Below are 12,662 nucleotides of genomic sequence, written 5' to 3' on the forward strand. Positions count from 1 at the left end.
AAATAAAAATATTTCACCTCATTGTTCTTGAAACAGTTACATTAAAACGTACATGAATCAAATACTACTTTTTTTACGTTGTAAGTTCTCTTTTTTTAATTGGGAAGTACTTGAGGTGCTTTCATATTTGAAAACAGTCCAGGCTTTGACTCAGCATTGCAAGAGAGGAATGTGGGTTATATATAATCTCAAACCAGGTATGACTGTCTTTTAAAACAGGCGACTGTAAACTTATGCAGGATTTGTCAGTTAAATGAAAATGTGTCACTGAAAAATAGCAAAAAGATTTCTAATCATAAAATGTACATTTTAAAAACTATGTGAAATCATGGAAACAGAATATGTTTGATGTTCACACCATTGACTTTCAGCAGATGACTGTAAAAAACTTTGAAAAATAGCTCACAACCAAGCAAACAAAACCAACTAGTTTAGCATTAGACCTGTTTCCTTTTAAAATGATTAACTCGGTTTAAATTGATGTCTGTCTTGATTTAATAAGCTGCCTGGGGTTGCTGCAGCAAATATGGGGTACATGCTGCCATAGTCTTTTCTTTCATTCACTTACTCTTTTGTTTCGTTTTTAATGATTACCTTACTGACATACATAAAATAAGAACTTCAGTCTAGAAAATCTACACATTAAAAATGGAGGAAAAATACAGGTATTTTTAAGAAACATTAATAAAATACCTCCTTTGGGGTCATGACTGCCTCTTTCTTTTACACCTTTATAAAGCATGCTAGAAGACAATCAGATTTTGTTGTTTGCCAGTTGTGAGGCAAATTACAGGGGAGAAATTGATCTGTCAGGATGCCCTAAATATTACCGTGTGCCATGCTGAATGCTGTGCAGTCAAGTACTCCTCACTACAGGTGACAAGTAAAAGTCTAAAGGGAACAGGAGCTCTGGCAAAGCTGTAACAATGATTTTGTAGCCTGTGGGTGAGAGTCCCTGTGGGAAAACAGAGCTTAAATCTGAGAAAATTTACACGTGTATGTTATAAATGTGAAACCTTCAAAATCAGTTTCAAACACAAAGGGAATATCTAAAAACAGTCAGAAGGACTTAATGCTGAGGTGGTCACAAAGTGGCCCAAAACAGAAGAAAACTGGACTGTGTTCAGATCTGCTCCAGCAGTTCCACCCAATTGTATCTTCAGTCACCTTTGAAATAAAAATAAAGTTAGAAATGTGTCATGCTTAACTGAATCTATAGGAGAAAGATTTTAATTTTAATTTTGAAATATAAGTGAATTCTGCAAATTTCAAATAAAGCAAACTAACTTTGAGTAAATGAAAATAACAGTGGGTAATTGCAGAGCCTAAATTATCCTGCAGCGCAGTGTCTTAGCTTTTGAGTGCTGAGGATCTACAAAGCAGGTGGCTGCACACACACAGCTGCCAAACATCACCTCATTAGTAGTCAGTAAAACAGCATCAGAAAAGCAAGTTGCAGATGGAAGCAAAACAAAAGACACAGAAGAACTAACAAGAAGAGTCCCTGAGTATGTACCTTTCCTTGTAAATAAAGCAATTTAGTGTAAATCTCTTAATATATATAGAGAGAGAGAAAGGCAAAAGGTTGCTGCTGTGAATTACAATAGTTTTGAGTGGAAGTCTGTTTCTGGGTAACGCTAGTGAAAACCAGCTGCAAGTTCGCTTTTATTATGTGCACAAACCTAGTAGGAAGGATAATGTTTATTATGAATTATAATTCTGTTTTGCTTAAATAGGGGATTGTTAGTTTCTTGCACACAGAGGACTCCTTTCTAGATGGACTCCATTCTGTTGCATTTTTTAAACCTTTTTTTACATCTTAGCAACTTGTTCCCCATTAAAGCCAGTTAATCTACTAAACCTGCTCCTCTTTGCATATGTTTAATCTGTCTCTTGTTCCTCAACCCCATCACATATGCAGAAGATGAATCTGGTCCCCTGTGTCACGGCCAGTTAGAAGTTACATGTGCTAGTTTGGCTGCCTCTCTGAATGGGTAGGAGCTGAATCATAACTGCTTTTCTCTGAACAAGCCACAAATGTTGGTCTGATTTTTCTACACACTACAGCTTGTAATCAACAGGTAGGAACTTGTTATCTTGCCCTGTCAAATTTGACTGAAATTAGCCAACCAATCAAAGTTGTGAAGGTGATGTGGTGGAGAGCAGGAGTAAGATGATGACTACCAGTGCATCTCTGGTCTGTTTCTGTTGACATTCTGTTCTGTGGAACACTCTGTCAGTGTCAGGGAAAAGAAGCCTGTGAAGACCTAGTTGCCAGAATTCACTGGAGAATGTTGGTGGAGGTTCCTCTAACAGCTGTTCTTCAACATATATATATCTCTTACTAATAGTACAGCAGCAAAATCTGTGTGCTGACTTAACATCTGCTCTGAGAAGTTTGAGGAGTCTAGGGGGAACAGGACGGCAGTTCCTTGGGGAAACTGTAGTGCACCTGGGCAATACCCATCAAGCTGCTGTGATTGAAAAGTTAAACAAACTGCAGAATGACTAACCTTTTAACTGGTCAACTGTTTTGAATGTTTTCTTAAATTACAGGAGAACCTCGGTGCTTTTAAACTTTTGGGGTTTATACTCAGAGTTTGTCCATACTTAAATTTTTGTTTGCTCACTTAAGGTTCTGAGAATTTAAGTATATTTACACCTGAATTTAGAGAACTTTTTATTTATATTAGGTGTAATCTTGATATTATGAAGAATAATTTTGAGAAAACCTAAAGTACTTATGAACTAGATTAAATTAGTTGACGTGTTTCAGCTGGAAAATTCAGGTTTGAAAAGTCTGAATCCTAAAGAACATTAGAATGCTTATTTCAACTCACAAACATACATATAGGTCTTCTGATGATTACTGCAAATTCAATGAAAAATACATTTTAAAAAAGCGCATGCATACAGCCTGGTTTGCATTTACCTAAAACCAGAGATAGCTCCTTTCCATGGTATAGATTTTGTAGTGAGGGACAAACAGAGGAAAACATAAGGCAGTATGTGATTTAAGTGTGTACAATAAATGAGTTTTCTTCAATCCTTATCTGCTTAATATGATGCTAATATTTTCAGTCAATTTCAAAGGAAGGAGGAGGTAAAAAAATACAGATACACACACTCACAGATAGTGCCAGATTTTGGTCTTTATTGCTTAGTTGGCCTTGACCTTGATCTTCTACAGAAGATTTAACAGGAGATGGCAAGAGGGATAGAAATGTAATCACTTGGGCTATTACAGAGAAACAATGTGACTAAGTACTTTCCTAGCAATGTGTTGCTGTTTTTATCCATTCAGCAATTGTAATTTATTTATACATCTGTCAATAAATACAAGACGGCATCCAATAATGAGTACAGCAGGGACTTAAGCTGGAGTGTATTGCTGTGTTTGACATAAAGGTCAACCCTGGGAAAGGGGCTTGAAATTGACATTTCTTGAAAACTATTTTTCCTTCCACTGAGGCTGTCTCTTAATTCCAGCAATTTTCTCTAAGCAGAGAGAACATACGTTTTGATTCTATAAAGAAGGGAGGAGGTGATGAAACTTTAAAAAAATTTCCACCGGCACTGCATTCTGGTGATAAGAATGGGACTTTATGCAGCACAGAAGAGATTACCTGAAGTAGGATTGGGAAGCAAATTGTATTTACAAGAGATGGCATGATTTTCCTAAAAGGTGTTCAAAACAGCCTATTCACTCACATATTCTGCTGAGCTTGACTAGAAATAACTTCATTTCAAAAATGACAAATCTGATTGAGGGTAAAAGCATTCCCCTCTCACAGATACTTGTTCAAAGGATTTGCATTGAATTTTCTTGATGGGAGCACAGTAGTATTTTATTCTGCATCTGCATGAACTGTTAATGTGGAAAATAAAAATACAAATTGTGTCCTTGATTGCTTCATGCTTCAGCCACTTGAATTACCAGATTTATGTCTGCAATTATGGAAGAGAGGTTGCTATACGATAGTTTGACAATAACTGTCACCATTATATTACCAATATATAGATTCAACTTATTTTTGAAGTTAAGAGTACTGAAATTACGTTTTAAGGACCAAGTGTATCTTCCTGTGGTTTTATCTTGTTTTTAATGTAGCCAGGGTATTTTTAAAGAACTATAGTATGTGTAAATGTTGTCAGTTATTAGTAGAATATACACATGTCAAAGGTGCCATGTCCTGCAAGGTTCCATGTACATACAAGTACAAGTACATACAAGCTTGTTGTGCAACACCTTGTCATGGTGTCAACAAGATGTATACGTGCTACTTCTGAATCTGTTACGTTTTTCTCCTTCTGTATAGATCCTGGAATTGGTGAAAGGAATGCATTACCAGCTGGCCTGTCAGAAGTACTTTGAGTTGACACATGATGTAAGTAGCTACTAATTTTTGTTAAACTATAATCACTGTCTTTGTCTTGAGGAAGGCCTTGGAAACCATACATGGAAGTGCAGAGACCATTTGCAGTTCTCATATCCATTATTAGCTGTCTTACCTTGTTGCTTTTCATTTAATAATTTAAAATATACCTCAAATATTTTGTATTTTTCTGCATTTATATATTGACGTAATTAATACCCTGAACATTAGAAGATGTAATAAAAGGTTATGGTTTCTTCCTGAACATGTCAATATTCTTGAATTCTCTCTATTTCAAGCCATTTAACTTTTTCACTATCCCATTTTTAAACAAATTGTGGGTTTTAAACCATTATGCAAGCTTGTTTAAATTTTTAAGATATATTACAAAATACCAAAATGTGTCTAACAAGTTTAACTGAAACTCTTATCTTGCAGCACTTACATAGTTAATATTGTTAATTTTCACTTGATACTTTTTCGTGTCTTTGATCATGTGTGACTACTTTTAAAATCAAAATAAACATTCTCAGAGCTTTCCCATTTGCTTAATCATAAGCTTCTATAATATATTGAAGTAAGATTCTCCTCAAAAACGTAAGATAGCAAATGGCTGCAGTCCATCTTTTATGTGATTTCTTCCAAGAACTGATTTTCGCAGCGTTTCTTTGTTGTGAAGGAAAAACGGTGGAGCATGGCCCGTCTTATACCTTTGTTCTCTTCTCAACTCAAAAAATTAAAACGTCCCTTTTAAACATCAGAATATGGAGTAGCCTTGCTAAATACACGATAAAGATGAGATGACCCACCCAGAGACGTTTACCATTGTGGTTTTTGTTCTCACTGCTTTTCACATTTGATTTAAATGGATGTGTTTGTCTTGGCAGATTTCCAGCAATTAATTATATGTGTGAATGTATAGTAAAGGTATACTCTGAACTCTGTATCCAGTGCCGTTTTGGCAGCTGTAATTAGAGAGGAACACTTTGTCTTACAATCTGAGAAAACGATAAAACAGGAAGTACAAAATGATATATAATTGGAAATTTAGATAATACATGCCCTATGTAAGGCTAAGTCAGTAGAAATAATATTTTCCTAAGATATGACTGCAGACCTCAAGGTTGACATTCACCAAAGCATAAATCAGCGCAGTGTCAAAGGTCTGTTGTGTTTTAGGAAAACTGTCTTTCCATTCTTCTATAGCAAATTTCTGAAAAGCACTGGGTTTTTTTTGCTCTTTTCGTAATGTAAATATCTGTGTGTGCTGCTTGCCCTGCTAGTCATCTGCCTGCTTTGCTGCTGCTAAGTTGTTACTTCTGTGAGAGAAACCAGAATGCACAGAAAGGCACTTTCTGCAGTTTGAATGAAACGTGCTTATGAAGGCAGGTGTTTTAGAGAATTTAGCTGCTAAACTTGTTACCAGCCTGCATATTCTGTGTGAACTGGGCTTATTAACTTTAATGGCACATCTCTCCTGAATTTTCTTTCACTATCTCACAACCACAGAACAAAAGCAACCATCACTTGTGTGGTCCAGCGCATTGTCTTGGGGCAGGAACCAGTGTTGTTACTGTTATTTACATGAATTGCTCTATTAGTTGCTTATTATAGGTACAGCTGTAACGGGTGATTATTTATGTTTTAATATTTATCTTGAAACATTTTTGAGTACTGATACATTACTATCCTTGTCTATTTTTAAGAAGTAAATTAAATCTTACACATAGAAAACTTTCTGGCGCAGAAGAATCACTTTTGAATAGTTCATTTAAAAACATATGCAAACCCCATTTTTCTTAGGCCTTTGTGACCAAATCAGAGGAACACTGGACTTTTTTTTTTTTTAAAAGGGATATCGTTAATTGGTATTATTTACTGTAGCACCATGGTTGCTCCATATGTTTTTTCTGTAATAGCAGCTGTAGCATTATCAACTGTTATTTTAAAAGTTCTTGCTTAAAACCGAAAGATACTATAGCTACAACAGGATTGCTTCAGGTTTTTCCAAACAGTATTTACTATAGCAGAAATACAAAACAAAGTTTCTATGAAAACCAGTATGTGCACCATGTGTTGAATCCAAGGAAAGTCTTGTGTTGGTATCGTCTGCTGGATGGAATGAACGGTTCTCTCTGAAGTTACAAGCCTTTCCATGTGGATCCATGTGTTATAAGCTTAAATTTTTGACTACACAGAAAATACATTTTTCTTTGGGCATAGTGGATTCCAGATGGATTTACAGGTATAAATGGATAAAGCTGCTAGAGAAATCAAGTTTATTTGTCTCTGGTAATAAGTTTCAGTTAATGATGCAGCTTTTAAAATTGGTGTGTGTTGACCTGTATTACCTAAAAGCATTGTAAACCCGTATAAAGTAGCATGAGCAATCTAATACAAAAAAGCCAAGAAATTTGTGTATGCTTCAATTCCATTTTTGTGGTCAAATTTCTTGTGTATTTCCAGCCAGAGCAGAATATTTTTGTTCAGAGAACCTTGTTGAAAATTATGCAGAACTGAATCATTTATGTATCGCTGTATCACAAAGGAAGATGATCATGATAGACAAACCTTCCCCTTTTTCACTTGAGGCTCTCCAAAAAAGGTGATAAAATGAATGGGCAGAATTATTGTAATTAAAATAGGGTTCATGGAGTCATACTACAATTTTAACTAATCTGTAAATAGCTTTTAGCTAGATGCTGTCAATTGCCTCTGAAAAAGTGCATGATGAGCTGTTTCTACACCTAATTCCAATTTATTGGGGAGATAAGAGTTTAGAACAAAATGAAGGGTTAAAAAGTGAACCTTCAATTGGTCTGAAGAAAACTGAGATTTTAAAGTAAAAAAAAAAAAAAAAGTAGAACTAATTAAAAGCTTCTTGTAGGAAAGCTAGCTTTTCACTCTATCACTTACTTTTAAGCCTTTTTGGTGTAAAGAAGTAATTTAGTACCCACATAATAGAAATTGGTACATGGATGAAAGCTGGCTGGGTAAAACTCATCCAGATAAGACTGAAATGAAATTCAGTGGTGGCTTCAGGTTTCTTCTTAATTTTCGTTTATTTTTCTTTGTGTCTTTTATTTTGAGCACTAAATTAGTGTGCTAGGCCTGTCACTTAGTTTTTAGATTTTTTCAAGCAAGGTCACTTACTGTAGTTGCTAATGTCATCTTCACGTCTGAATTACTTTTTTGTTCTATGTGTTGCCATTTTCTGACGGAGCTCAGCTAGGCGGTGGTCATGCATTGAATCAGGGTTCCATTTAAAATGCGTCTTGATTCTCTGCTTTATGATTTTTCACAAGTGGCTGAAATCTAAACTGATGGGTTTTGGCATATTAAATCAGTACGTGTCCTCGTGAGACGCTGTGTATGTGCAAAGTTGCCTGTTATGCTTGAATTGGCCACATCCCTCTGGGAAAAAGGGAAGACAGTGAAAGCAGAAAATTACCAGTACATGGCTTTTAGTCTTCCTTGGCTTATAGTATCACAGGTTTGGGAATTTTTCCAACATTATTTAAGAGCAGAATTTTTCTCAAAATATTCTTAGTATTTGCATGAACTTTGTTGAAATATTTGATAAGCATTAATTGAATGTTCATTTATCATGTAATTACGGAGTTGAAAGAATGTGCCTGCTAAGCAGAAAGGAGCAGTAAAAATATGCTGCACTTTCTGCTAGTTTTCTTTATTTTTTTTCCACTGAAGACTGTTTGTTCTTTGGTATTGGCTGCGCATCTGGTGGCATTTCAGGATGCTGATGTTGTCACTGGTGGAGCAGAGACAAGCTTGATCTGTTGGGCTTCTTTCTTCAGCTTTTGTCTTGTAGCTATTGCATTTGTGACTACTGAAGAAAACAGGCAAAGAGGTGAAGCTACCCATTTCCATTCACAGTTTCACACTGATACTTAACATCTGGACTTATTATGTGCAGTTATTCCAACTTAGTAGTATTGTCTACTGTCATTTGCACTCCAGACCTGTCTCAGTCCCTCTTTTGTGTAGGTAAATGCTGTTTTAAGGTGTAGGTTCAATTGTCCTACATCTGTAAAGGTATGCCATTTTACTTATATTGTTTTATACATCTTGGGATTTTCTGTACTACAGCAAAGACAATGTGAAATATTGTTTGAATATGCCAAAGAAGTTGGTTTATTTCTAACATGAAGGAGGAAACTTTGTGATGAAAGTAACTCTGTATGTTGCTAATATTTACTGGGATAGTATTTACAAACAGATGCCTTTTTCTTCAACAAAATTTGAACTTATTAAATTGCTAATTGATTTGTTCTTGAATGTGAAAAAAATGACGTTTTGAAATAAATATAATAATTTATTGTTCCTTTCCTTTTATGTGCAGGTTGACGACATTGGGTTTTCTTTGAATCATCCTAATCAGTATTTTACAGAGAGTCAAAGGCTATTAAGTGGTGGTAGAGAACCGAAGAAGGAAGTAATTAATTCAGGAAACACTCAACAAAGAAATAATAGTCAGGAAAGCATGAATTCGAATTCTACTCTCACCTCTTCAAATACAACAACTGATGCAGAACTGGAGGGACTGGAGGCATACTTCACTGAAGACTAGGCAGCTGTGTTGGTGGTTTTGTTTGTTTATTTTCTTTGGTTTTCTTTCATTCTTTTCCCTTCTCTAGCCAAATTTGTCCCTATACTCAGGAGTATGCACTTCATTACCTGGAAGACACAGATATTTAATGCTTTGAATAGGCTGAAGAAAATAAATATAATGAAGCTGTAACTGCATCCAGTACTTGTTCTTGCTGCTTTAGGACACTGTTTCATATGGCATGTTGAAGGATGGGAAATTAAAGTTCCTTCCCAATTATTAGTTGATTTTTGTCTGACTCAACTTTTTTGGTTTCTTTCAAAATGTTTAAGTATTTTTATCCCGTTTTGTCATCACTTTTATATATTTCTTCTTAATAAATAAATTGCAAATGATCAAACCCTCTGGAGGAGTCAGTCTCTTTTCTACAGGAGGAGCTGAGGGAAATCACCTTCCTAATTTGTGTACCTCGGTGCTAAAGGTAGAGAGCTCGTTTTGGTGCTTGAAATAGAAAATAAAGAGAGTTTGGACACCTTTATGTAAGAAAGTAATCCAAAAAGCTGACACTCTACCAAGTGATTCGTCTTGAAGCAGCTAAATTCTTATTAGCATATATTCCTTTTCAATTTTAGCACTTTCTATATGTGTGATCATGGCTGGAGCCTCCTGTGTCCTGCTGAGCTAAACAGCCATCTGAATGCACCTTTGGGTCACCTGGATCCCACCTGTCTCCTGACATACAAACGTCATCCACTTGAGCAGCTGTCACTGAGCGGTGGGTGGAAGCTCCAAGTAGAGCTGGTATTTTTATATCATGCTGTTGCAGTATTCTCCAGAGGATTTGGAAAGCCTGAATTTCATTTTATCTGATGCTTCAGGGGTTTCAAGACAAGGTTACCCCTTCCCTGGAGAGTGACCTAGCTACTGGTACAGCCCTGTAGCCACAGAAACACAGAATTGTCATTGCTGGTGACTTGTATTAACTCTGCAAGACCTTGGCGTGAAGACTCACTGAGCTTGATTGATCTGGACTTATCTTGCCCTACCTGAAGCTTTGTTTCAGCTGCAAAAGCAACCGTCAAATGACAGCCTAACTTTGTAAAATTGGGTGATGTACTGCCTATGTTTATAATGATTTTGTTGTATTTCTGTAGCTAATAGCTAGTGATAAGTAGTTGTCTTGTGTTGAAGCAATTAATCTTGAAAGAAATACAACCTGAAGAGTTGTGCAAAACAGGTATTTATGGATAGGAGAACTAAAAACAAATACGTAATGTGAGTAAACCACAGTATATATTCGGGTGTAATGTGGAATTGCCAGACCAATGAAGAAAGAACAGCATGAGTAGAACATATTTGGAAATGTGTAATATTACCCCAGGTGGACACAAGAGAGAAGAATGAATGATCCATCAGTATCCTGCTGCTCCTGATAGACAACGTGGGACCCCAACTGTGTGCTGTTGATCCCAAGATGCCAGGGGGCAGAGGAAAGGTGTGTGGAACCAAGGGGTAGATACAGGCAAGGGTGTGAGTATGTAAAATTTGCTAGTTGTATTATGTTAGAGGTTTTATTTTCTCTACAATAATTGACTGATTTAGACTATTAATATTGTGACTGGACTAAAGACTGATTATGGTTAAGATTTTTGGACTAACTGTAAGTCTGTGTCTTCTCATCTGCAGAGTGTACCTTTAAGGGTACAGAACTTGTGCAGGGCTAGCACAACACCAGGCTTTAAAAATAAAACATATCTTGTTAGAAGAGGATTGTCGAGGGTTAAGATTGCGGGGTGACAATAAAACCCTGGCAGATGTGTTGTTAACCCCCTCTCCCCCCACCTTTCTCTTTGCCCCTCCCTCTCCCCCCTTCCCACAGGCGATCAGGAGGGAAAAGAAGGCCTGAGAGAAGAGAGTTGGAAAAAATTAACAATGTTTTACTAATGCTACTAACAAGAATAGAGAAAATAATCCAAAATATACAAAACCAATCTTGAAAGTCTCAGCAACTGCAGAGTCCGGCACCCGAAGTCCTGGATTAGACTCTGCAGCCAATCGGAGCTGGATTCAGTCTGTCACTAGGCCTCAGTTTGCAGGGACGACTAGCCAGGTCCTCTCCTAATGTCGGCCATAAGCAGAAGGGAAAAGGGCAACAGGGACGAGATCCTCGTGATCTCCCACTTTTATATGAAGTATTCACGTGAATGGAATGTTATACACAGTTGGTCAGTTTCTTGGTCACCTGTTTCTCGTCGCCCCTCTCGTGAGATGTCCATCCGTGCTTATCAATAAGTTTGCATTCCATTGCTATGTTTACCAAAACATGTGTCTGGTTCTCCAGGAAAATGCAGCTAATATGGAGGCTTTAGCTGACAGGCAAATTCACTAAAAGAGAAACTTGTTTTTAGCAAAACCAGGAAAAGGATCTGCCAAGATTCACTGCTCCTTTTCCTTGAATTATTCTTAATTTATTTAGTGACTGCTCTGTGTGAACTGCCACACCTCTTATTCTTTTGGATGTCTCATATTCAAAGGATTTGTAGAAATCCACCCTGAGCAAAGACTCTGTGTTCTGGATCCTGCAGGGCGGTGGTTGTTCTGGGCCCAAGAAGGAAAGGGTTCTGAACACCCATGGGCCTGGTTTCTCCTGTTGGTTGAGCTCCTGGCAGCACCCCACCTGATGTGTGGAAGTCCCCTAGTTGTATTGGGTGGTTAAGAAACTTGGCCTTAGGGTTTTGAGGTGTCCTTGCAAAGCAGTGGCTGTCCTCTAATTTTCAGTTACTGAACTGGAGGTGCCTTAGTGGACATCATGTATTCTTTCAATAGAAGCGCAGTGAAACTTTTTCAGACCTGCAATGAGACGTATGTTCCAAAGTGAAGCAGCTGGAACAAGAATGAGGTTGTTGAGACACTGAATGCAGCTAAGGATCACAAACGGTAATTTTTGATTCAGTAGAGATGTTTGTTATGTCCTAGCCCCACCAATGTCAACATTGTCGTTTGCTGTTTGGACGAAACTCCCAGCACTTAATTTCTGAGCTTTACATGTGTTTTTATGTCACATTGGGAATAGCTGCTTGTTCACATAGCCTACCTTGGATTGCTACATTAGCAGAATTACGTTATTTCTAGGACTTCAAGCATAAAATTTAAAAGTAAATCTCTATTACAAGAAGGAGGATTTGTATTTCATTCAGAGAATACAACTGCACATTAATCTGAAGTGCAACAAACATAACAGTATGTGACAAAGCCTTTGTCCTGCGTTGGTTTACTTAATTATTGTGAGTTTACCTCTCTTGATTAATAGCACTATGAATTGCTTTGAACTATATTTTATTCCCTTTTATTACCTGGCAGGTAGACTATAATAAAATATGTAACAGAAAAACATGCAGATTATGGCATAAGGTTACAAGTAACTAGCAAAGGATTGAAAAGAATGCTTTTGTTGCTATTTGAAGAGAATGACTGTTTTTGTATTTCACACATTTTGACCATTTTGAATTTGATAGTGTCAAAAAATCTAAAATGAGAATCCTCCTTTTGAGCAGCTGAGTAGTGAGGAATTACTTGTTTTCTAGGGATTTAAAGTCTTTCTGCTTTATAGTTTCAATAAAAATCACTTACTGCTTAATGATGGAGCTATTTGAGATTGGAAAGACAAAATCACTAAGAATATGTAAATCATTCAGTTGAACATATTTCTTGTAGTAGTG

At 36.7% G+C, this 12,662-nt stretch overlaps 1 protein-coding gene across 2 annotated transcripts in view; it reads left to right on the forward strand.

Moving 5' to 3' along the window:
• The window catches only part of PRIM2 (DNA primase subunit 2), a 98,685-nt gene extending 89,342 nt beyond the window's left edge, over positions 1–9,343 (forward strand). For both annotated transcript variants that reach the window (XM_065056176.1, XM_065056178.1), the window contains 2 exons: positions 4,320–4,388; positions 8,737–9,343. In XM_065056176.1, the coding sequence (XP_064912248.1) occupies positions 4,320–4,388; positions 8,737–8,964 (297 nt within the window). In that variant the 3' untranslated portion in view covers positions 8,965–9,343. The remainder of the gene's footprint in view (positions 1–4,319; positions 4,389–8,736) is intronic.
• The last annotated feature ends 3,319 nt before the right edge of the window (positions 9,344–12,662 follow it).

The sequence above is a fragment of the Columba livia genome, chromosome 3 (assembly GCF_036013475.1).
Source record: "Columba livia isolate bColLiv1 breed racing homer chromosome 3, bColLiv1.pat.W.v2, whole genome shotgun sequence".
NCBI classification, from domain to species: Eukaryota; Metazoa; Chordata; class Aves; order Columbiformes; family Columbidae; genus Columba; species Columba livia.